The following is a 26,955-nucleotide window of genomic DNA, read 5'->3' on the forward strand; positions in this document are numbered from 1 at the left end:
GAATTGCAAGAATCTTCTCTTAAATCACTTATTCACTTTGATTTTATGAATTTCTTTGTGTTCTGTGACAGACTCTTGGTGTGCATTGTATTATGATATGGCAGAGCAGTGCCCATTGATCTTTCTTTGAACTGCAGTCATTAAAATGAATAAATGTGATCTGCTGAGAACAATAACAAACTTGCAGGAGAACTCATTTCCCTCAATGTTCTTATGTGAGATTTAGGATCTAGAGCAGAGCTGAACATAGACCAACTGCAGCGGGAATGCAAATTCAAGGGTCTGTGACTGAGATTTTGTAACAGCATAGTTGATTTAATGTTTTCCTGTCTCCTGAAGAGGATCTCATGATGCCCTTGTATTCATAAATGCCTTGCCACATGTTCTCCCCGCTTTCTCTCTATGACAGCATTCTTATTCTTATAATTGCGTAATGAGCTGTTGTGGCGAGCTAACCCAGCAGAAAAAATAATTCTGCAAAAAAGAATAGTATTCTTCTGGATTAGACAACGGAGCAAGAAAAAGGAAGTTCAGGAGAAGAGATGAATGATTTTGTAACTGTCAGTTTTTGATCCCAGAATCAGCTTGAGCTTGAAGGAAGTTAACTGGGGTGGAAGGGGTAGACAAATGCATCTGAGGGAGGAAAGCATGAGTGAAAGAAGATCTGCAGATCTTCAGACATGTGTTTGTGCTGAAAGAAGGGAAGCGGAGGAGCAAGTTTGAGCCTCTATTTCTTGTCCTGAAGACTAAACTGAGTTTCTGAGAGGTTTAATGGCCAGTGAAACTTGGGTTTGTGTATTTTTGACTGTGTGATGTTACTTGCTGTTAAAGGGCTATGGCTATCTTTTAGCTTTGTTCAGGCTGCTATACTCTGAGACTCATCCTGTCCTAAGGTCTGAGGGCAGATTGAGCAGTCCTTGGGAGCAGCTGAGTCTGACAAGCAGAGAAGAGGAGAAGCAAGTTGAGCAGAAGCTTTTATTTCACTGTGTCTTACACAGCAAATGTGAATTTTGTGTACTACAAAAGTGTAGTAAAACAACCCTAGCTTCAACAGCAAGGCCTTTCCCTTGTTCCCACTTTAAGAACAAAAGCGCATGTACATCTTCTGGAAAGTCCTGAACAACTTGGACTTATCTGTGAAGAAGGAAGCTTGTGTCCTAAAAGTATTCCAAAGATAGATATTTCACTTTGACCCGCATGAAATAAAACTTAAGAGGTCCGGCAGATAGGAACTGTACAGAGTGCTCCTGTGAATGCATAGCTAGGGAAATGCCTGCTAAAGCTGTGACGTTAAGCTTATTAGAGCAAGATGCTCGAGAGTGATTCTGGGTGTCAGGAGTGCCTCATTTTTACATGTGGGTAAACTTAGGAGTGGAAAGTCTGCATGGCAGTAATGATGGCTTTTTCTCGGAGGACAAGGCTTGGTCTGGCAGATATCCAAACTGCAGTCTTCAAAAATAAACAATAGAGGTGAAAGATTTACTACTTTTCCATCACATGTCAGCAATATGGGAATTATGCATTACACAGTATGAATGGTTGGCATCCAGAGATTGCAAACCAACAGCCTCTTTCCTTCGTTTCAGGAGCAGAGGAAGGGGCAGGAACTTTGTTTAATGAGACCTGGGAAATTTCATGCTCAGCAGTTACCCAATGTTACAGCTCCCTTATGATACAGAAGTGGGAAAAGTGACTAGGAAGAAAAAATCCAACACACAAGAATTTTTTCCAGACAAGATACTCATACATTCATATATCTTCTACCTCCTTTTTTTTCCTCTTTAATTTCCTGAAGTCATTCTGGGCATACTGTTATATTAACTGGGGGGGGCGGGGGGGGTGTGTGATATTCACACTCATATCATAGTTGCTATTTCTCCCCCTGGTCAGCACTGCTGAATATTATTCTGCACAGAATTCAGTGAAGCAAGTCAAGAGAGTATGAAAAACCCCAGAATGTTTAAGTAGTATGAAATAAAGTGCAGACTTTTAATAGTTGTAGTGAATGCATCCACTTACCGTAAGGCCTGCTAGTATTTGAAGTAAGTGGTCATCTTTCTGTGGTAAATACATTGTCTGTGTCAGCTTGCAGTGGACTAAAGGAGAGGCATGCCTGCAGAAGTCTGTATTACATGCTGAAATACTCTGTAGTAAATGGTGCAGTGCTGGCATGAGTTCTCAGTTGTACGCTGTTTGGGGCATGCATTCTCTTCCCGAGACCTGGTGATACTTTCGCCTGTGACTCTGTGCTGAGCGTGCCATATTTCATGTCTTTGCTGAAGGTTTCTGCTTTGAGTTGGAGCTTCCTACTGCCTCGTGTTCCAAGTTGTTTCTGACGTGAGGGTAGGAGAGCTTATGAGTATGGAGGAGTGCTATATCAGGCAGAAATAAAGCTTTCTCTGAAAGCAGAAGCAGCGTAACTGTGTTAGTGCAGAATTTCACACAGGATAATGGATACTGCAGTTCTGCAGAAGTGGTTATTAGGCCTTAAGGTCTTGGCATCTCTGGATCCTGGAATATCATGCCCAGTAAGAAATATTAGTAAATTTAAAGTGATTGGAGTTGACAAAAAAAACCCAAGAAGAAACCTGTCATTACCCCTAATCAAAGAATAAGAAACAGTAAGTTGGATGTTTGAAGAATGTAAATTTGAAGCTGGAAGAATTAAAGAATTTGGTGTGCTTTTTATTGAAACTGGAGATTCAAAGGCAGGCACAGCAGCCAGCAAAACGGTTTAATGTTTAAAGTCCTGGGGACCTCTTGCTGTATGTTGATCTTTAAATCAGACAGCTTCTCTGGTGATGGTGCCTGAACAGATGGCTCATGAAAGTGCCTGCATGACTGATAGTAAGCTGGTTTCCTTCATGGAACTCCCCGCTTGGCCCTAAGAAGAAAGCTGAAAACAGCAAGTGGATCCATCAGGTCTCCTGCATTTTTAGGGCCTTGCAAGGCTCTTCAGTCATCAGCCCTTTAGTTGGTGACAGCCGGACTGCATCCATTTCAGAAAGCAAAATGAGTTGCCTCAGACTGCATCTTCTGTAATTGAGGAGAAAGTGCTGATATCACTCTAATGCTGCTGGGTAACATTTACCACCCTCTGCAGTTAGAACCGGAGTCACAGCTTTCCTGCCAGTCTTTTCTCTGACTGTTGGTTTTGTGTCCCTTCAAGCAGTATCTGCACGTTTTTCAAGCTTTGTGGTGAATGATCTGCAGATGTTCAGGAGAGACCTTCAGAGTACTAGGTACTGAAAAGCTGGCTGTGATCAGCGTTGGCAGCTACTGTGGTTCTTTTAGTTGCTTGTTGTGACCAGAGACGCCAACAGCTACTGCCGAACGGCTCATTTTATTAATCCTTTCCCTCCAGGAGCTGGGTTTTTGCTGGACATAATATTCAGTGCTGGCAGTGGCTATCCTGAAGTTATTGGTGCCAAGGAGTTAATGAATTTGGAAAACTTCCCAGATAATACATCTGGCCCTCTAACTTACATTTGGGAGTATGAAGTATGAGATGTAGTAGAAAGAAGAACACTGAACTAAATGAGCTACCGGCTGAAGAGAGGAAGGGGACACTTTTTTAAAACTAGTTGACTGGAAAGTTAAAAATGACATAACCCCACAGAAGACTTAACTGGTTTGGTTTGGTTTTGATTTTGTGGGTTTTTTAAAACTTTGTAGTACCCTATAATTTGCTAGTCACATTACCATCTGAAGGTGGGATATAGACAGGGAAGCATTTATGATTCTCCACTTTGAATGATTCATCTTCATTTTTTATTTTGAAGTCCCATGATTTTGCCATGTCAATAAGAAGGATTTTGAAGGTAGCTACCAGTAATTGATATTTCTAGTCCAGCTCTCTTCTGGAATAGTACCTTGTACAGTGTTTGCCTTCCATAACATTTGAAACAAGGTTTTATTCTATAAAATGGGTTGCTGGCACTATTTATTAATACACATCTTTGCCTAATAAAAGCTGTGCAGAGCAATATGGTTCAGAAATTAACTTTGAAGAACAGAATTGCATTGCCATTTGTATGTCTCATGAAACAGCATTATTTTTAGTGCATCTTTCAATACATCGATGCTACTTAGCACTTACCTACACAGCACTCCAAAAGTACCCAGAATATCATCCCTAATTAACTGGCCTACTGAAACGCTTTTTTCTGACTTAAGAGTAAAGTGGGAGAGTTGTTCTGTACATAGCAGTGGCAACCCAAGTGGAAAGCATTTCATAGAAGAGTAGAAAGCACTTCCTTGAGTTACCATTGACTCAAGGTACTTTCCTCCTACCTCAGGCAGTGGCACCATGCTGCCCTTTTAAAACATATGAGCTCCTCTAGTGTTTACCCTTTTTTCTGCCTAATGTCTTGATAGATGTAATTTCTCATTGGCCTTACATTAGCCTTGCATGAGGTGATGTAGTTTCCAGTAATTTACTTTTTGTCTGCAAGTAATAAGTATAATGGTTGGTATCTTAACCCTATGAGTGTGCTGAAGTTCCCTACTGATGTGAGACCAAGCTTATGGTTATATCTCTTATGGTTACTGTGTGGTGGGTTTTTTTAAGAGAAACTTAGATGTTCTTTTTTTTTTTCCCCTACAAGTAGTCTGACACCTGTATTGAGGCTATTTCATATCTGATTCCTGCCCTTCTAGTTCTTCACCTTCTGCTGTGAAAATTCTTTCATTAATGCTTCCTTCCTCTTCAAGCTGACTCTTATACCTAGAAGAAACTTTTTTGGGTTGGTTATCTGTCTGGGAGGGGAGCAAATCTGTGACCTGAAGGCTTCACTTCCAGATTTTTAAGGACATTAGCAGACTCAGCGCAGTTATTTCTACATAATCTTTATTTCATTGAGTTCTTTTGGCCATGCTGGTAGTAGTTCATGCAGAGCCTTCTGCCTACTCTTCTGCTTATGGTTCACCTCTGTCCCTCATGGCCAAGAGAGCATGCAGGGCATAGGCAGGTCCTGGGGAGAGTTGCTTGCACAGCATTATTTCAGTATTAGTTTGTTTTTTCTGGGCAACCATCTCCTTCTCCTGTTCTATTGTTTCTTGCTTGCTGAATTCACAGACTAAGGGAGTAGGAAGGAGCCATTCTGTCTAGTGTGAACAGTGGGCTCTGGGCACAGCAGGGAATTCACTGAAGAGAGGCAGACCCTAATTCTACAGTTTGCCCAAGTTCAGAATGATAGTTTCCTTAGTGCCATATAGCAGCAGGACCCTGACGCTGCTGCACTGAAAGCTTAAATAAGAATCAGTTCCCTTCCAGCGGTCAGGACCTGGCAAACGGGGGGACAAACAGAACAGAGCTAGAACCCGGCACTAGAAGTTTGCATCCGTTACTGAAGAGCGATTGCCCTTACAAAGGGTGCAAGCAAACACCTCAGTTAACTTGCTATGGCAGTTTTCAAACCTCTCTGCAGTAGGACCAGAAGAGAGGATTTGGCATTGATTTGTTTGGGTTTTTCATGTAATTACAATTTTTGTTGCTGTCTGCGGTTGGCATAAATTCCTGTATTCAAAAAAGGGGTTGGATTTTTTTGGTTGCCAGTTGTAATACTGCTGTTGACAAACAGAGATGTTATAAAAGAGAAATCCAATATAGCGTAGTTATTCAGATGCCTCTTTTTTCTTTATTGCTTTATAATCTGCTCAGATGCTTAATTCTGAAAACAAAATGACAAAATTGTTCAATTGAAGCTTCTAGAGTTTAATTCTTTTCAAAAAAATAGCACACTGGTTTTAATCTTAAAGGTACAAAAAAAGAATGAGCATTACATCCAGGAATAAATTTTGTCAGCCGTTGCATCAAATAATTCACTGCTTATTACTGAAATGTACATCATAAAATAGCTACAAAGAATAATTCTCAGTCTGAGTTTATATTAAAAGAGCAAATACATGAAAAAAAACATACAGGAGAAAAATTATTTCTTACAATCATTCTTTTTCTGCTATCCTGTAGGAAATATGGGTAAATTGTTAAGTCTTAGGAAAAACCTTTACTCATCGTTTGCTTTTTCTTTTCTCTTTTTGTGTATAAAGTATGGGTGTAGTGTGCAGTAGTCACTGTGTTATCACCTGTTAAGTGTCATGCGTGACACCTCCCATTACAGATTCTGTGAAACTGGAGCCGTTTGAAGTAAAACTTTCCATTCAAGTGTCAACTCAGGCGTGGGTTTCATTTGCTTTTTTGACAGAGGTTGTTCTTTTATTGTCTCCTAAAATAACTCTGATATTTGTTTTTATTTAGGAGAGGAAAAGGTAAGAATATACGGCTAGAGGCTGGGAAGATAGCAAGCTAGTGTGGGGGTGGGGAGGGAGCTAGAAAAGGGTGCTGGGGTGGGGGAGAAAGGGAGATTGGGCGTGTGGCTAGGTGAGGAGGTACAGTGTGGGAAGGAGTGACACAACTGAGAGAGACGGGGATACTAGCTTGTGCTGATCTAGGACAGACACATGGGGAAGAAAAGGGTGGCAGCCAGCATTGCTGTAAAGAAAACTCTGCTTTTCGTTAAACCAAACAAACCAAAAAACCCCACCAAACCTCCACACCTAGGAAACTGTAGATACATAAACTCTATTAAAAGGACCAGAGTTTGAAGGTTTAAGATGTCTGAAGTAGGAAACACTAGCTGTAAGGCTGGCTGCAAAGGCAGCTCACAACCTTTTAGTGGATGATGATAGTGTGAGACTCACATAATCAAAACTTAATTCTTCCCAAAGACTTTGCTTTCAAAGCACAAGAGGGAACTGCTTAAGGAAGGCTGTTGTGTAAGGTCCAACCCTCACCTCATTTATTGTTGAAATTGAGATGTGTAGCAGTTCGGTACATTCTAGTTGGAGGATGTGATGTTAATGGTGTAGATGATCTCAGGGAAAAAGAAACATTTTTTCTGTTTTCTAACCACTAAATACTGCTTAAATTATTTTCTAGCTGTACCTGTACTTCAGAATTGCTGGGGGCAGGGAGATGTCTTTAAACCACGCTCAGTGAGGTAGTGTGTTCTTCACCTTGTTGGTGCCTGACCTGCATGTGTGCTGATTTGTAGAAGTGCTGAATGTATTCAGGCTGCAACCAAAGTCGATGGCAGTAGTGCTGTGAGCCCAGGAAATGCTGGATGTTAAGTATTCAGAAGAGGGAGTGGATGGCAGGGGAATCAGGTCTTCAGAATCTAAAATGGGAACCTGAATTGATCTTCATCCTTCTGTTTCAGTTCCTTGTCTCTGAGACACAGATAGTACATATTTCTTTTAAAATGATATCATTAGTGTTGATTAAAAAAATTTACTAACTTATAAGGTGTTTCAGAGAAAGTTGCGTGAAGACTTGCTTAACACTGATGTCAGAGCAGATACTAAAGTGCGTGTTGAATAAGGAGAGTAATTGCTGTACATGTGGAAGAAAGTATTTGTAGATCTTTCCTGAAAGAAGTAAGCTGGAGCTTTGTAAATAAAATCATCATAATGTATTTGGGACATAAAGTGAAAGTCTATTACAATGAGTGTATAGAGAGAAATAAGTTAATGATGGACACCTCTGCTGTGGCATTCTCCAAGCCTAAGCACTTTACTTTGCAATGTTAATAGTATTCTTTTAAGGTCATTTTTTGTATATCATTTTAATACATAGTCTGTTGCTTTAACCACTTCCATTAAAATTTCATGAGTCTTTTCAGAAAATCAGATAGGAAAATGCAAATAAATAATGCATTTTATTTAGTATGTAGTAGATACAGTATTACTGCATGTGTAAACACATAAAAATGTTTCTTTATAAATATAGCAAACTGTGTAGAAAGATTCTGCTGTAGTCTATAAATCACTTATGCTTTAAAGAATCACTTTGACTTCAAGTAGCTAGTGCTGGGCCTAAACATCTGGATTTGGAACGATACAGAGTGATAGTATAAAAAGATTAAGTATCTTAGCTATTGTAAATAAAATGGGGGGTCATGAGTTATAGGGCACAAGATTGAAGCTGAAATCTTGAAGTATTCATTTTCCAAGAGCAAGTACTTACTATATTTTATAAAATCCAATCCCTACATAGACTCAGTGTTGCCTGGTTTCCCTTTTCATTTTCTACCCTTCCTCTTCCCTTCATGGAAGAGCCCACAAATAATCTTTTAAAATTCTGACCTGAGCACAGCAGTCAACACAGTGGTATGCGTTTGATTAGCTTACCTGTCTTTTATACTGCTCCTTCACCCTGCAAGATGCCAAAGCAACAGAGAAAGTACGTGTAGGTAGGTAAAGTTGTTAGTGACAAGAGATGTGGATATGTACTTGATTGCTTCAAGCCAAAATAACGTGTTCACTTAATGTGTTTGTTGAGGAAAAAACCCCAGCTTCCTAGCACCATATATGCAGATCAGAACCCTTTCCATGGTTTTTTGGGGGGGTGTTTTTTTTTTCTTAGGGGAGTCTTGCCTAGGTTCTTGACACCCTTTTGTATATTTAGTACTTCATTTCAACTGGAGGTGCAAGAATCTTCTGATACTCACCTAGAGTAAAAGAAACAGGAAAAAGGTCAAATGTAGAGCAAACTCTGCCCTTGTTTGTTTTGAAAAGTTACTTACCTTGCAGGTAGTCCTGCTCATTTCGCTGTTCCTCAATCCTTAGTGACAATAAATGTTTCTGCAACAGTAATTACTTTCAGACCTACATGACTTGGCATTAAAAGCTCCACCTCTCTCCTCTGTCTTGTTACAGCAAATACTTTATGACCCAAACTTGAAAGAAGGGAACCTAGACATTAAGGAGGTTCTAACAGCTAAAGAAGCAGAGGCAGTAATTGTTCTCCCAGTTTAATGATGAGTTACACTTACAGTTTGTGGAGAGTTTTCACTTGCACTGTAATTTGCATTAGCAGAATAGAGTACCCATTTCGTTGGTGATTTTTAGAAAATGGAAACCAGGAATGACTGCTCGAGTAAATAGAATCAATAAATGAAAAGGCCAACAATACTAGAACAGCTAATATGGAAATATGCTTTTGCAATTTGAGCTTTCATGTGTTTGTTATCTTTGGTAGGGAATTGTTCTGAAACCTCAAATAGAATTTCTTAGTACCTCCATATAAATGAATTGCCTGTAGTTTTCAAGTAAGCAGTTTAATTGCTTAATCAGACTAAGAAAACCTAATGATTAAAATTTAACAGTAATACTATATAAGGCAATATCAGTATCAGTCCTTACTCGTGGTAGCTGGTTTAGATCAAACTGAATGAACTATAAGGTAGTATGTTTGTAATGTGCTTTAGCATACAGGAATATCATTTAAGTCTTCTCTAAGAGTTAAGAGCACAGGCATTGAAGAATGACAGAGTCAGCAATATGACTGTATTAAAGCTATCACAAAATACCAACTCCAAATCAGAGGGCCTCTGCACTAAACACATTTAAAGGTTGTTGAGGTTTTTTTTTTATATAATCTACTTGAAGAAAAATTAACCCATTCTGTGAACATCACCTAAACAAGAAGGGACCATTGTGTCAGAAGTGACTTGAAATAAACAAATAGCAAAAACAGTTTAAGAGAACATCAGGAAATTCTGTGCTCAGCTCTTCTATATTGCTGTTCAGAAGAAATGAACCACTAATGTCATCTTTAAAAGGTGAGGAAGGAACTTGTTATTAGCTCTGTTACGGGGTAAGGCTTGCTACATTCATTTGAAATACTGTACTTACCCTAACAATTCAGGCTCAATCTGAATGTGAGGTCTGAGTAAATTAGTAAATGTGACAAAACATCTGTTTTTTCTGTTTAAAATAGAAAACATCTGAGGCATAGGTGCATAAAGGGAATGTAACAGGAGATGAACTGTACTTTACAAAGTGTTGACAAATCATAAATAAATCACTGCAGAAACAGAGATCAATAGTCTTGCCCCTCAAAAGAGAGTCAGTATTGCAGAAATACAGGTAGGCTTGATCAAAAATTATTAGAGGTACTGAATTTTACTCTGTTTCGAGTTGGTATAATACCAAGTGCAGTGATGGTTTGGCCCATGATTCGAGAGGTTCTGTGTGCTTTCATAATGCAAGTAATGAAGAATTGATAGGAACATGAAGCAGTATCATCTTTATTTTTGGGTTTGGTTTTTTTTGTTGTTGTTGTTCTGAACACCTTTTATCTGTAACACATCTCAAGAACCTAACAGGTCACACTTAATCAGGCAAAAAGTCTATATAGCCTGTGTCCTCTTTCTGAAACCACCAAATCCTAATGCCTAATGAGAAATATAAAGATATGACAAGTTTAGATCTTATTTCTCCAAGAGCTCTCCTTGCCTTCAAATAGTCAGGGACTTAAAGATTGAAAGCAAGAATAGTTTCTATATATCTGCTAATCTTCAACAGATTTTGCTTCTCTTGAGTTTTCTTACCTCCCTTTAAACACATGTAAACTCGTAGTATCCACAACAAAAAAAATTATTCACATAAATGTTTATCGGGGTTGTGGCTGTGAAGAGAAATTATGATTGATTTCCTGTTACTTTCTTTTTCTCTTACAGCAAGATATGCACCCAAATGATAGCTTCCTGCTCCTTCCTGTGAGACTGCTTTTTCGCAGGCAGACCAATTAAGCATATGGTAGAAGAACCATTACATTTTTTCTTTTAACATTAACCTTAGTGTTTCAAAATCTGATTTTAGTTTTCTGTTCTGAAGTAAAGTCCTTAGTATGTATCATTATCCAATATGAGGATTGACATACCCATTAAAGATTGAGGGAAGAAGCTGCTGAGCAGCTCTGATTAACTCTGTGATAGTATTTGTGAAGTTTTATGAATTATTTAAAAATTGAAGTAATTGATTGCCATAAGTCTTACTCAAGGTAGCTGGTTTAGATCAAACTGATTGAACTAAGGTTGTATGTTTGTAATGTGCTTTAGCATACAGGAATATCATTTAAGTCTTCTCTAAGAGTTAAGAGTCAAACCATACCCAACCACAGTATGGTTTGTTTTGCATTATCTTCTTGAGGAAATGGAATGCCATGCGTTCCAAAAAATTAACCAAATTTCGCCATTAACGTGGAGGAAATACTGGTCCACAGTCAAAAAAAAGACTAAAGGTGGCAAAAATATTTCATGAAAAATAGGATACAGGGCAGAATACAGATGCAAGTGTTCACTCTTGATACAGAAGAAACAAAAAGTTAGTATAATCATATAGATGCTAAAAGTTTTCTGTGTAAGGTAATCATTGAGCACAAGAGCTATTTTCTTGCACAGTTGGTAAACCTGAAAAAGTTAAAGTGCAGCACTAGTCCCCGAAAAAAGGCAAAATAAGGTGTTCTGATATTGCTAGAGATATCTGGCAGAGCTACTTAATATCCTTGAAACCGTTCAAAATGTTTATGCATGTTTGTTCTTAATGCTTATGAGACTGGCTTTTATTGTAGTTGGAGCAAAAGCTTTTAATTTCAAGAATATTAGTGATACTCATTATTTAATTTTAAGAATCTACTGAAGGGCTAGTAATACAAGTAGTAGTATCTAATTTTTATGTTCTCATAGCATTTAGAAATGCAGTTGAGACACAACATAATTGCAAAGAATGAAGTTTTATACTTTTATTTCATATGACTGTGTGCATATATAGCCAAATATGTTTGCCTTCATGCGTAATTAAACTGTGTGTTTATAGGGCACACATTTGAGGTCAAAGTGAGATCGATGTGCTATCCTTTTAGTATTAAATAAGCCAAATATAAAATTCAAAATTAGATTACTAGAAAGGAAGACATTTATTGTTGCAAATAGTTCAGGGTATTAAATGGCAATATGTCATTTGCAATACCACGTTAGAACTTGAAAACTTTATATCTGCTAACTCTCAAATTAGCATAACAGAAAAAGGTTAACAAAAATCCGTTTTAATTTGTTTTTATTTGTGCTGTATATCGGACAGCATTTCTTTGTAGATGGATTTATTTCCTGGTTGGTTGATGATCAACAGTAACTCCTGCTTTGCACATTTATGTAATTACGTTGTCTCCATGAAGGTGTTCTGGCTAGAGGTCAGACCCTACTAAAGTTAAATGTGAATCTCAAGCAAAACCAAAGCTGCAGATTAGTATTTCAGACGTTAGCATCATCCAGCATATTTTGGATGGATTCCATCACTCTTGACCAAAGAACCAGCAAACATCAGCAGAGGAGGAAACCATTACTTAAAATAAGAAAACGAACAATCAAAACACACTGCTTGGAAAGTGTTCTTTTCAAAATATGTAAATACTTACTAATTTTTTTAAATGCCGTAGAACTAGAAAAAGAGCACAGTGAAAGTTTGCTATAAGATAGATAAGTGACTTCCAAATTATTTTTTTTAATTTTTTTTTTTTTTTTTTTAATCCGGACTACACTACCAAAGACATACACAAAATAAAAAGTAACCCAGGGAAAACACTGCAACAAACTACTCTTGTGAGTAGTAGTAGTACTCTTGTGAGCACTCTGCTAGAGGTGCTCTTGCCTCAGAAAGTTCCTGTGATGATGTGCTTAAAGCATGAGGTAATATTTCAAAACTACTGATCATATATGATGATGCATCTTTGTGCTGCTTATACTTTTAAAGCTATTGCTTTTTGCCAGATCTTTGATTCCTTAAATAAGTAAAAACAGAGCTTTCAAAGAGTAAACAGGCTCCTATTGAAAGGCATATAAACACATTCATTTTTTCTTATTCCTTTAGCAGGACTAGAGGGTAACCAAAGATGACTTTCTGGATTGCTAAAATAATAGCTTTTTTTAATCTAAAAATCACTACTTTGCATCCACCACAGGCTGAACTTACTAACATCTGACACTTGTGCTGTAACTTAACATAAAATGAGTTAATGTTGTCTGACTGTCTGTGGGCGGGTGTGTGTAATGACAAAGTATGGTGCCAGTAGAGTACAAAGACCAAAAGACAGATACTCAGCTGCTGTAAGCTGGCAGACAGTGGAAAAATGTTGATTTACTCCAGCTGAGGATTTGGCCCTCAGGCTTGAACAGGTTGGAAATGAACCTACCTGTTCCAGTTCTAGAGTCTCAGTTAATTTGAGCACACTTGGGCTTTGATCTTAGAGTTAGGCTTCTAAAAGTTGCAGTTGCTATCAGTTGCTTTTAGGACCCTGTTCTAGGCAAAGATTGCAGTTCAGTATTAATTTAGGATATTTCATATTGCTGCTTATTTGAAATAGCTGCCTGTTCTTGTAGAACAGTTGCCTTTGTAATACCAGATTTTGAAATTTCATCCAAAGATCCAATCACCAAGTAGCTGAAGTAGACCAAACTGGGCACCGAGTTTTGCACCTGATCTATGGTACTGTCTCAGTTTTCTGATACGGTCGATTAAAAGTCTCATTATCCATGTGCATCCTGATCTACGTGTAGCTAGACTCAAGTCTGTGCTTCAAGATTGTATGGAGTCACTGAGCAAAATCATGTGTTTTCCAGTAATATTGAGTCCTAGCTTAGAGGAAACCTTTATTTTTCTAAGCTAAGCCATCTTGGATTTGTCTATTAAAATGTCTTTTGATTGTGCTTAACCTGTATCAAGTTACCTTAGTTGCAGTATCACTGTGGCTACTGCTTACCAGCCTGTTAAACCTGGAGAAATTTGGAAACTTTTATCACAATTTAGGATAGTGCTTTGACTAACTTCTCCAGAAATGTCCCCACTGGTTGATGAGGGATGTCACCAAGAGGAATTGGAATGATCCTTTCTTCTCTTTTGAGCCTACATTTCTGCAGTATGGTACCATATTATGTTTGGGAGCATATTTGCATCTATTCTAAATCTACTGGGCAAGTGAAAGGGAACAAGGTAATGTCATTTGGACATAGGCAAGAAAAACACATAAGAAAATCTGAAGAAAAGTTTGTATTTATTTGCTACTACAGTTAAATCGTATTCTAAGTTGTTCCATGGAGCAATTCTGTTAGCTTTTCTAATTTGCCATTTAAACACATTGTAGCAATGCAAAAGTGCATTTCAAAAAGATCCTAAACAGATAACTCTGTAATTAATAGAATAACATCTTTAGGATACTAAAAATCTCTGCAGGGGAAACAAAACTTAGAGATTAAAGGTTAGGTGCACTTTGCTAAATATCTAAGCGTGTAACGAGTTTTCAAAAAGTACAGATTTGCGAAACCAGCTTTATTTGATCTCTCATTCACATCCTTGACAGTTTCTTTTTAAAAATAACCTTTTCATTAAAATGGCACATCATGATATATCTAGCAAGGTGCAGACCTCTTAAGGAAGGGCTGTACTATACGTGCCCAAACAAATGTAAAGTGTAAAGCAGTAAATCATATAGACTAGGTCGCAAGAGTTAACCTATATAACTATAGTATTTCGACTTTATTTTTAAGCAAGGCTGGGGTTGTACTCCAGTTGTGAATCATGTCTGTTAAAACCCCAAAAGACAGCCAGATGTCATTGGCTGCGAGTTTCTGTCTTTGCACACTACAGAACCGTTTAGCAAAATCTTTGGCTGCAGCTGTTTAGAAGGAAAATTCCTTGCCATTTGTTCCATGAATTGGACATGATTTTTCTAAGGATTCAGATGTGTGGAAGAAAGCCCTGAAAATACTTTTCATGTTTTAAGACCTGCAAAATAATTGTTCGTAATACTAAAGTCTTTATTTAATGTATGTTCTCTCTGCTCACATGACCCGTTGCCTTCTTGAGTTTCTTATTAAATTTTGCAACTTACTTAAACACATAGGTCGAGGAGCATGTGTGAATATTCCTTTCTGGTGTGTTGCTAGATGGGATCATTGTAGTTGCTGAAAATGTGCACGTGGAGTATCATTGTATGCTTATGTACCTATGGGAGTGCATATGTATTTCTGTTCCTGTACTCTAGGCACAAGTTTATGGCCAAGTTTACCCAGAAACAACTGATGTTAGAGGAAATAACCTAGACATGGAAATTAAACTTTCCTTCCCCAGAAGCTGCAGTGATGGACCTAGTTCACAGCCTACTTGAATGCAAAGCTTGAGAGGTTTGCTTTCAGACCTTTTTGAGTTATTGGTTGAATAGGGAACAAAAAAAAAAGTATTAGCTGGCTGGAATAATGTGCTTTTCCCACTCCTCAGTTAGTCACATATGACAAGAGGGAGGTGTATTCTTTGGGATTTTTTGTTTTTCTAAAAGCAATCCTCATCGCTGGAATGATGAGACCAAGCAAAAAACTTTCAGCGCAGAGGACGGGGTGGGGGGTGGGGTGGAAGTTGAAGCATGTGAAATAAAGCTAGGTTAAAGACCTGATATCACCACAACTATGAATTCAGCTGTGAATAATCTATAATAAAATGCTGTTATCAAATTTTTAACCATTCAAGTGATACTAAAAACCTCACTAGGAAATAAAAAGGAACCTTTGCTGAGGACTTTTGCTGAAAACCTACATAATCCTTTCAAATTCTGTAGGGATTTTGAGTCAGAGCTGTGCCAGTTAATTGTTTCTCTTAGTTAATAGTAGGTTTGACAGAATTTTGCATATTCCCATTGGAGAGTTGGATATTGACATCAACTTTTCAAAAGTGTTTCAAGCAAATATTATTAAACTCACAAAGCCATTTCAAAAATATGCACCTCTTTGTGAATGGCCTCTGTGTGTGTATATATAGAGATAGACTGATGATTACAGCTGTATGTGTACCTTTTTTGCAGGTTATCTGCTGGCAACTTCAAGCAAAACATGCATTAATTTCTTAAACGGACAATTTCTATTTCACTTTCTATTTAAAGATGTACAAATAACCAGGAGAAAATAGGTTTTCACAACTTCTTCTAGAAATCAATCTATAAACTGAACCAATTGTAGATTAGGAGCAAAAGATGTGAGTTCACTTCTTTTGGTTTTTATTTTAAAGTGTGGTAAGGAACAAACTGTTTGGCATTTCTTTTCTAATAGGACGCGGTAATCGTTGGAAAAGGTGATTCTGGTTTTGTTCAGGGTTTATGAATAAGGGTTATTATTGGAAATGGCTCATTTACTTTGTATGTGCCTGAGACAGAAAGTCTGAGTCCTCTGAAGCTTTTGTAAATATGCGTTGCAGAATCTTCCCAGACTGAGATGTTTGCCCATTTGTAGTTGGCTAATCCAGAAGTGGTTCCCTGATAAGGTTAATGCCCAGTTAATTGCTCCTAGCCTTGACATACAGTTTAATTGCTACTTGGCCAACATATGTTTGTTGCTTGCTCTGTGTAGAATTCTAGCGGATGTAGTGATGCAAACCACGGACTGGTGGAGGGCAAACAAAATAAATACAGTATTTTATGTTCTTTTAATTCAGGGCCAAGTGGATTTGGATGAAGTGTTTATTTAGTTTGCTGGCTGCTTCAGATGCTGTGGCATATTGATTCCTTTTATTACTAGCAGCCATTTAACCTGACCTCTCAGATCCAGTATTTTGAAAGCCATAAATTTTAACTTTACTTATGAGCAAGGACTGAAATGCTGTGAAAGCCTTTTTATTAGCAGAGCTTTGCCTTACTCCATGTTCATGTGTCACCCATGGCAACAATATTTAGAGCATCTTAAATTAGAGTGGCTGTTGGGCAGTTGGGGGGAGTGTAGCGATAAAGAGATCTCATAAATATCTCGAGCGTGTAGGATTCACTGATCAGAGTGTGGGCAGGTGTACAAAAGCAATGCCATTATTAGCAAAAGGTATCCCTTTTCCAGGTTATTTTGTTAAAAATCTAGCTTTTTTTTCCTTGGTCTTAATGTTCACAGCTATAGAAAAGCACACACAAAGGAAGGGTTTTATATAATTTATTTTTTATTAGCAAGTTAAATTGGTGAAATTTGAAATGTATTTTTCTTTATTGCCTTGGCTTGGCTTTTCTTTTACAGTAATCATCTTCCTTGATGTTGTAATAACCTAAATTAATCCCTGAATGACACATAAAGCAGTCTTTAACATGCAGCTTATATGAACGTTTGTAAAAATGTGTCCAGGCCAAAACATGATGCATAAAAATGACATACCACTTTTTAAAAAAGAAAATAATTAAGAACAATAAAAATATTGATATGAGACAATTTCTTTCTGCATTCACATGTAAAGAACTCAAAAAAAGGTTTGAATTAGCAAAGAAAACCGAAAGCTTAATATGAACTTTTTGCATCCTTTTAATTTGCTACTTCTGATTTAAATTAGTCATTTTTAAAAATACAGTTTCAGGCTTGATGACTAAGATTGAGTAATAATTCAGCAGCTTATTTCAAAATAAGCCTAAGTCTTAACAAAATAGGCAGATTATAACCATGAATTTAACGTAAGTATTGGCTTGCTTTCTTCTGTTCTGCTACTGAAGTAGTTTCCTCCTCTCTCCCACAGGTCAAAGGTAATGCTCTAGATGTTAGCCTCATACCATTAAAAGTGCCTTGTTTAAATATTAGTGCAGGGACTCTCACTTTGTGTTAAACTTTGGCCTAGGAACAAAAATGTTGGTTTAGTTTGAGAAGTGTAATTCATATCAATTAATCTCAGAAAGTGTCACATTTCCCAATCTTTTAAAGCTGTATTGAAATGTTTAACCTTATCAGAGGGTGGGTGTCGAAGTAGCAGTAAAGCAATCTCAGGGCGCTGGAATTTTTTTATTACTACTCAATTCCAGACTGATCAGTTTACAAGGTGCCTGAAAGCACCGGGGAATCATACTTTCTAAAAACTGGACTTTTTCCTGTCTGCATTGCCTTTCCTATAGCTGTTTTCCTCTAGCAGGCTGTAACAGCTATATCTAAAATCAATTTGAGATATATATAAATATCGTTGAGGAGCAAGCTCCTGCTTTGTAGAAGGTCAGGTGGCTTAGTTCGGGGACCTGTTCGAAGGGCAAGTGCTGCTGTTTGCACCAACTGGAGAGAGAACACTAGCCTGCCGGAGGAGTAGGGATTCAAATGCCTAGGGAGACTTCTCACTGGATGCAGAGCTATACTGTGAAGTGGAAGGTTGTGTGAGAGGTTAAACTTGTGTAACCAAACGAAGAAAACTAATCATTTCAACAGGTAACATCAGAGATTCTTTTATGCAAAGACAGGCTTGGCTGCATTTTGTCCAACATTCAGCGCTAACCGAGCAAATGTATGTGCCATTTCTCAGAGTGCTTTTGCTTGAAGCTCTTTCTTCTTTTGCTGCGAATTCTTAGCTTTAATATTGTTGCACTGTGAAACTCACTAGCTTTTTTCAGACATTTAATGCTGTATATATTATTCTTTCTGAAATATTAATGTCCTTTTTCAGTGCTGTTGTTTGTTAGCGGTAAGACTATAGAAAAGAGCGACATCAGTGTATGTTTCTAAGACAACAGTAGTGTGTATTCACCTCTTGCCTAATGGCTGCCTTATTCCAAGCCTTTCCTCTTCAGTTGGCTAAAGCTCAGTGTACCTTCTGGGCTACTAATTGTGAACTGCCATTATTCATAGTTGAAATTGCAGTTTGTGCAAATATGGGCTAAATTGCAATCATTATATGTAGTAAAATAGATTGAAGTATCTGTAAATCTGAAGACTGTAGCTGGCTCTTCTAATCAGGGAACTTGTTAAATTCTCCCATGCTTTGATTTCTCTTTCTTAGATTATTTTTTTTTCCTTCTGTCAGGTGTGGGGTTATTCTGTGTTCAATATTCCTGCTTCTAATTTGGAATGCTTGGTTTGAGGTATAAAATGAGCAAAACGATACATGTTGTCTTTAATATATGAGCACAAGATAGTGATTTTTCTCTTGCTTTTTATCATGCTCTTCATAATCTTTTCTATGCTACCTGTATAAACTAGTGTTGAAGCAAAGACTACAGTATGATCTAAGGTTATTCTACAAAAACATCCTATTAAAGTTCTTCATTTGAAAATCACAAGCAAGATGATGTAATGACTTTCAATTCCTCCTTCCAAAATGATTCTCTGCATTGAATCCATTGATGATTGAGGAAGTATCTGAATATAAAAATATGTGAGAGGAAAAAGTCTTTTGCAGTTGTGCATACTGTGAATCCTGCCAGAAATAAATGAAGCTACACTAAACAAAATGGTTCAGAAAGAATTGAATATGAATTAATTAAAGTCACCGTATGCAGTTGCAACCCTGTGGGTAAGAACCATGTCTGTCTACCTATTCTCTGATATTTATGGCACATGGAGATTGGTAATAATGACAAATGTTTTATCTTTTAACCTTAAGCTTGTTAAAAGAGACACTCACAGCTTTCACTTTATACACCAACTTATTTAGAGGCAAATTTCCAAAAGGAGGTAAGGGGAGAGTAAAGCTGTCAGGTCTTACTGGCTGTCTCTTGCCTTTTGTATCTTTGGACATCTTTCACTTGGGTAACAGATTTGGTTCATTCTCATAAGAAAGGCTTACCTACAGCAGGGATATATTTTGATTAAATTCTGCTGAGGGGCCTATTTTACCACCTTGTTACCTATGTGGTGGTTTGATTCTGTACAACAGAAATCGTGCTTTTTCCTTGCTGAACAAACATTGGGGTGCTTCTGAAACCATGCTTCTTATCCTCACCTCTGCAGGGGCGATGTAAGGTTAGCGATACATTAATTTGTGTAAAAAAACCCAAACATATCTGTGATCTGTGAATGGATTGTATTTTGAAAATCATAGGAACGTCTGTGTATCAAAAGATATTTTAAACATGCCCCAATTCCTTTAGAGAAGAGAAAACTATAGAGCAAGCAGTTAGATCAGTTAGGTTGGGGTGGGCCCGAGTTCAGTGAGGCCAAAGTTGGGCACCGTGACCGTTACCCAAGGTGTAGGTGTGAAGCCGAACAGGCACTGGGCTCTAGCTACTTCCTGAAAAGCTGGTGGCATATCTCACCGAGTCCTACCACAAAAGGAGTCAGCCTTGGTGTTTCGTGAACAAACAGTTGTTTGCCTGCTAAAAGCACTCACGTGCTATCTTCAGCATTCCAGTACCCACAGGATAGAAGACTCATTGTTCTCATAACCATTTTCTCTTCCCTGGTAACACATGCACCTCCATCATTTGCAATGCTGTAGGAACCAGGAACGTGTGTGTTTAGGGCTCTGGTAAATACAGAGCCAGACTATTTGTAGTCTATTGCAGCTTTGTGTTTGTTCTAGTTTCTCTGTCTCAGTGACACTTTCTCTTCTTTTTCCTTCTTCATAACTGGTTTTTACCTCACTGTATCTTTCAAAATGTAAATAGTAAATTAGTCTAGCTCACACAAATGTGTTCCTCTAAATACTATCATTTAGGCATATTCATATAGTTTTGGGTTTAAATAAGAATCATTATCTAAAAAGTAAATTAATGATAAATATATAAAATGTTTACTGTTTAGGGTGTCTTAGGAGTTGTATTTCATTTAGAGTGGCAGTGATTCATGGCTTCTCTTCAATTCCACTCTCTCTACACATGCCTTTGGGGTGGCTTGCATTGCCCACAACACTGTGTCATTTTTTTCCCCTTCGATTTTTATGACTGACATCTTACTTTTGGCATGTTTCCTTCTGCTGGGCTATAAAAAAAAAAAAAAGAAAGGAACGTGCAGATGTGGGAAAAAGAGTAGCCTGGAAATACCAGAAACTACTAATAATAGTAATAAAAGAACAGAAAGCAGGTTTACCTTTACTAGTACATTAAGAAAAAAATCGGTAGTAGCCATGTTGGCATTGAGCAGAAAATGAAAGTATATGTAATGCCATCTTTCAGTTAAAGGATGATCAGTTACAGATATTATCCAGGAATCAACAAGTTGGTTTCAGACAGTCGTAGGCAGGTACTATATCAGTTGTTGTTTTCTCTCATAAATTCAGTAGAGATGCATAAGTAACCATTTATTTAAAAAAAAGTGGATACTTCAGTTGACTTTTTATCATTGTACTGCAAGAAGCAGTAAAATGAAGGCTCAAGAATTTAAAATCCATAAAAATGAACATTTTTTACACAGTGAACAATTAAACTATATTTTTATATTCACAACCTGGGTAGGGCTAGATATGTACATGCGCACACACACCACACACCCCCAGAAATGTCTGTTAATAACTTATGAAAGATGAGAGGGAGTTTTTTGTTTATTTGCTGTGGTTTTTGTTGTGTTTTGTTTTTTTTTTTTGTTTTTTTTTTTAACCAGTGAGGAAAAATTCATGTTTTCAGGTTTATGGCAGTCCTAAAGGTCTGCAGAAATGGAATAAATACTGGTGGGGGGCAAGTAGGGAATTTTCCCTGGTTGGGATCTGGGTTTTGTTCTTTACAGTGTCTTGTGCATCTCTGTAAAGCATCCAGTAACAGGCGCTGGCTGTGAAAGCAAGGGGACTAGTCTCCCTGCTTAGGGAAGCTCCTCAGCTCCAGTATGTTTAGTTGTGCACTAGTATGTGACTGCAGCATCCTTACAATGAAAAAAAAAAAACAAAACCAAACTGAATTGCAAAAATACGAAGTTCTTACTGGAAACCTTGGTGAAAATGTCCAAGGATGTAAACTCCTTGACTCAGTGTTCCCCTTCTTAATGAGGATGTATTGCTACTACTGTCATCAATAAGAAAAGATAAAGTTGTTTTTCACCTGGGTTAAGATGCTTCTTCATGGGTGGATTTTCATGGTAATAGTGAGAAACTTCCAATGTTGCCAGTGAAATTTCAGACTAAATTATTACAGTCTTTGACAGGGGCAATTAAACTATGAAGTGACCATAAGCCAATTCTATTTCTTTTGGGGACATTAGAAAAAAAATACTCAGTTTTCCAAAGTGGTGGTGTTCTGAATTTACTTGGTAGCTAAAGAGTGCTCCATTTAGTTTCTCTTCTCTTTCCTCTTTTTAGTAGCAACTGAAAATACTACATGAAAGCCACTATAAGTGTTCTCTCTAAAATTTAAAAAAACCCAGGAAGTTATTGCTAAAATTAATTTTTGAGGGGGACTTTTATGTTAGGACAAAATACCAAAATAAAGACTATTTATACAGAAAGAAACGTACTCTGGCAATGACTCGGCGTTTCCCATGCAATTGTTTAAGGCATGTATTGGACAAAGAACCTTCTCTTGGTGACCCTGACTGAACTGGACAGTATGTGACCAGGTGCCTAAAACTGCACGACTGTGTGTGCAGGGCAAAGTGCAGCGAGGCCGAGCAGACAAGTTGCTTTCTGCTACATGTAACATTAGAGTGTGTCGCTCCAAACCTTAGGTTGTTCCCTTGGATTTTCTTAGGAATGGCCTTTGTATGTTAAAAGTAGCCTTCCAGTCTGAGTAATGGGCTTAGCTTTATATAGGACAGACTCTAACCAGCATTTAAGCTGAGGCTTTTTTTTCCAGGTAAATACAGTTTAGGGCACTAACTTAATGTAGTGCAGCTTGTACTGTATGTGTGTATAGCCACCTTTGTGCTGGCTTTTGACACAGCTGTATCAGGAAGCTGCAGCAGCTGGAAATCAGCACTGGCCGCAAAGCCTCCCCGAGCCATGGGCGCCCACTGATCCCTGTGGTCTGTGGCCATGCAGAGCCGTGGCCCTTCTCAGCGACTGCACTGCCCGCTTCTGGAGGTCGGCCTGTGGCCATGGCTTCCTTGCAGATGCTCTAGTCACCTTAAAACCATCCCCAAGGGGATACCGCTCGTCGGAGGCTCCGCAAGCAGCGAACTGGGTGCCTGCTGCCCACGGAGGTGGGAGCCGTAGCCCCCGGCACGCCTCCGCCAAGGCAGCCCTCAGCCTGTGACCCAGCCTGGCCGAGAGCTACGCTTTCCCGGGGCTGCTGCGGCCTGCCGCGCTCTGCCAGATTTACCGCTGTGCCCCGTCTTCTGGGGAAGCAGCCCATCAAACCTGTTTCCTGGCTGAAAAACAAGAAAGCTTTTTCTCTGCTGATCAGCATGGCTTTCCCTTTGCCACCTTTTGCAGGATGATGCTTCCCTTGGTTTTGTTCCTTCTCAGCCCAAGATAGGCACCACAGTGGCTCTTACTAATGCACAAGTTTTTAGTGATTTTTAAGTACCTTTGTATTGTATGCAAGCCATTGCTCTAACTCCATTTTAGCACTTGCTAATTTGGCAACAATGGTAGTCTCCAGAATGCCAATTAGTGAACAAAAGAAGGTTGCACTGTGTGACCCAGCAACCAGACTTCCCTTAAACTTGTTTGTCCCCACCACGTTATTTTCAGTTACATATCAGTCTGCAGGTAGTGGAAGTATAAACTGCTTTATGTAGATACTACTGATGAGTCTGTATTTTGTGCTAATTCTTAGCTTTTTTCCTTTTAAGAATTCACTGATCAGACACTTTTAGTTCAGAAATACCTGCACTCTAGGATTGCTGAATCCTAGCACATAGTGCTAACGTATCTGTCTTTTTCTGTGATCCTTGAATCTCTTCAGGCATGACAGTATATCGACACCTATGTGAAGAACTTCCAATCTTGTATTCTCCTGTTGCTTGTTGTTAGGATCGCTTAAAAGTTGAAAACAAAAGCATTTGTGTTCTCAAAGACAGAAGGCATATTGCAAGGCAAAGTCTGTACATCACATTTACTATTCTGCTGTATAAAAAATAAGTAGATGCTACAAAGGCTTTTAAATTAAGCTGTGAATTTCTTCATTGATTAGTATGCATGTATTCGTTGAACTTTATTCTTTACCTATTCTACTATCGTTGTATTAATACTAATTAACAGTAATGCTGCCACAATATAAAGTATTTCTAAAGTCAGATAGTCAAGTATTCAAAGAAATGAAAGGTTTGGAAGACTTGGGGGGTATTTGCTCTTTTTTATATGAAGTGCTTGCTTATGCCGAAAAACAAGGAAAAAGGCAGCAACACCAGTTCTTAAGCTGTGCTTTGGAAATACTTGTTTCTTGAAAAAAACTGCTGTGTATGTTGATAACATAGCACCAATTTCGGCTTGAAGAAAAACGTTGGATAAAACTGAGAGAGAAGTAATAATACCTTCTCACAAGATAAATGTGTTTGAAAATACCAACCATTCATACAACCTGACCCATTCTAAAAACTGAAACTGTTGTTGTGTAGCAGTGTTTGTTTTAATGAGTCTAAGGATAATGTTCTCCCTGAGACTGTTAGCAGTGTCCAGTTGGATATTGCTGTCAAAGGGTAAAGAAGCAACTCCATCCTTGTCATTGGTACAGACTTTAAACTGATGCAAAGCAAACCAGTTATTGCCCATTACTGTTCTCAGGTCCGTAAATTATGTGCCATTGCCTCCAAGTCTGAATGGAGATATCTACTGAACTAGGTTTAACTTGATGTTATTTTTAGAACAGATTACATTGATTGCATACTATTTCAAAGGCCCCAAGTAATAAAGTACACAAACATATCCGACTAGTTTAATTTCTCTTGTGTGGTTTTATGTATAAAACCTTAAATATTTGTTTTCAGACTCTTCTGGCAAAGATTTTGGTCCTACTCTGGGATTGAAGAAATCCAGTTCCCTTGAGAGTCTTCAGACTGCTGTGGCCGAAGTTAGGAAGAACGAACTCCCTTTTCACAGACCCAGGCCTCACGTGGTCCGTGGTCGAGGGTGTAATGAGAGTTTCCGAGCTGCCATTGACAAGTCGTATGATGGACCTGAAGATGGAGAAGAGGGTATGTTGCTAATGGCACTTACTGAGGCAGCCACCTTCACTTAGCACTGCTGAGGGCCAACTCAATAAAGCACATAAGCAAGTGATTTAGTCCAACTGAAGTTGATCACATTTTAAAAGCTGCACATGTCTTCCACTGAATAGAACTGTCTTTGCAGTACCCCATCCAACCTGGACTGGGTTTAGTGTAAAGTCTTTCACTGATCTCCTTTGGGGCAGGGGTGGGTTGGAGGATTTAGAACTCAATCCTTAAATAATTGTATTTTTCAATTTCAAGAAGCAGCTGCCTTCTTCAGATTACATTAAAAATTATTTTGCTTGTTTTATAGAGCTGTCTACAATTCCCCCTTCTCCAACCAGAAAATTTATTTCCTGTTATAGACAAGGCAGAGTGTATTGATAGCACCCTGCTGCTCATTCTGTCACCGTGGGCTTTATAGACCTCCAGTCTGGAAATATGTCTCCTTTAGTATGAAGCATAAAACTGCTTGGATGCTGAGCCCCCCAAATAGAAACAACACAGCTCTTCTCCAACCAGACAGAACAGTTTAGCTATTTCTTTTTTAGCTGTTAAAATAGAAAGATTCCAGGGAATGAATAAAATTGTTTCGTTACGTAGGTTGGTTATGTCAGTTGCCAGCATCTCTTGCTGAAGTAAGGTCTCAGTGTTTGCATCCCAGCATGTCAGTTTTCTCTAGCTGATGGAGGTTAACAAAGTAGATTTCAAATAGAATGGTGTTTTGCCATGTCGAGGTTTTTGTATCGGGAATAATAACACAAAAACAAGTCATTGAAATAACTCTGTATTTAATTTACAATAGAAATCTGCTTGAATTCACTGGATATGTTTAGTCTGCTTCTTAAATTATTCAATTAAATGAGTAAGTGTTGTGAGTCATTTGAGCACTTTGTAGATACTCAGGCTGTATTTCATGTGTTTGCATTTTGGTGGCCCCTAGCCATCCTCACTCCTTTTTTTTCATTCTGGGCAGATGGTTTGTCTGATAAGAGCTCTCACTCTGGTCAAGAAGCTCAGAACATGGAATCTGTCCCTCCAGGGAACCCTGAAATAGAAGATGCAGAAGCCAAAGCAAAAAAAGACAAAAAAAATAAAGAGAAGAAAAAGGAAAAGGGCAAATCTAAAATCAAAGAGAAGAAAAGGAAGGAAGAAAATGAAGATCCAGAAAAGAAAAAGAAGAAAGGCTTTGGTGTCATGTTGAGGTACGGCATTTAAAAAAGTAAAACAGACTCCCATTCTCATTATAATACAGGAAACAACTGATGCTCTCATAAAGTAGTGGAAAAATTATTTCACTTGGACGCAAAATAATGTTTATGTTATTTAAAAAGAAAGCAGTTTATACTTTTACACCAAACTTATAGCTGAGGCAGAAGACATTTGGCAGACAAAATGTCTTTTTGTGCCTTTGAAATTCATTCCCATATGTCAGAAAAGATTCAAGGTTTCAGGCTAAAAACAAGCGTGTGTCGGTGGGGGAGGCTTTGTGGTGAATATTTCTGAGTAATACATGACCTACTCCCACGCCCAGACCTTCGCCTTCTCTTCCCTTGCTTATCTGCTTCCTTCACGAGCTTTGGGGAGAGCAGGATTGCTCGTGTTACTGTAAACAGTCCAGTAACATTTGCAGTTGCTGAATACCACTAGCTGTGATAAAATCTTTGCTTTACAGCTTCAGCCATTGCCTGCAGTGGTCAAAAGCTCACCATCCTCCCTGTCCAGCATGCAAGTGTTTGGATTTCTTCTGTGGCTTGGTTGGTTTCTGGAATCATCGGAGATTAGACAAAGTTCTTCAGGCCATTCCCCTGCTATTGCTGGAGCCTTTGGTGCTGCAGGCATTCTGGTTGCTATCAACCGTGCCTCTGGTACCTGTTTACTGAGGATTAAAGTGTTTCCATTTAAGTAGATCTTTGCAATTAATGTAGGGTGTGTGAATGAAATGTAGTTATCGCCTGGCGGAGACTAGACTGTATGACCATGTGGTTACTTGTGGCACTGCTTAATGTTAGCTTTAGGAGGCTATTGGTGTTTCTTAGCATACTGTATTGTAAACAAGCCAGATACATATAAAAGCCAAAATCATTGTTTAGGCAAAAATGCATTTGACTAGTAATCTAAGAAGTTCAGCTGCAAAATCATTCATTTAGTGATATTCATTAGGACGGTGATATATGAACTCTCAGGTTTCTGTTGATATGTCGCCTGGAGTCAAATGGCTTATGTTATATTGACATGGAAGGTTTTAGCTGGCTTTCTTCCATGTATCATCAGTAGGAGTCCTCAAAATTGTCCTATCAACTTTTGAACCTGTAGAGATATTATCAAAAATATA

The 26,955-nt window shown here is 38.3% G+C and overlaps 1 protein-coding gene across 1 annotated transcript in view; it reads left to right on the forward strand.

Moving 5' to 3' along the window:
* PARD3B (par-3 family cell polarity regulator beta) overlaps positions 1-26,488 on the forward strand; it is a gene marked incomplete at both ends in the record, with an annotated part of 143,268 nt that extends 116,780 nt beyond the window's left edge. Inside the window, 3 exons of the mRNA XM_010291689.1 lie at positions 24,399-24,605; positions 25,597-25,772; positions 26,296-26,488. Coding sequence (XP_010289991.1) covers positions 24,399-24,605; positions 25,597-25,772; positions 26,296-26,488 — 576 coding nt within the window. The remainder of the gene's footprint in view (positions 1-24,398; positions 24,606-25,596; positions 25,773-26,295) is intronic.
* Positions 26,489-26,955: the final 467 nt, after the last annotated feature.

This window comes from Phaethon lepturus, unplaced genomic scaffold (assembly GCF_000687285.1).
Source record: "Phaethon lepturus isolate BGI_N335 unplaced genomic scaffold, ASM68728v1 scaffold9447, whole genome shotgun sequence".
In the NCBI taxonomy this organism is placed as follows: domain Eukaryota; kingdom Metazoa; phylum Chordata; class Aves; order Phaethontiformes; family Phaethontidae; genus Phaethon; species Phaethon lepturus.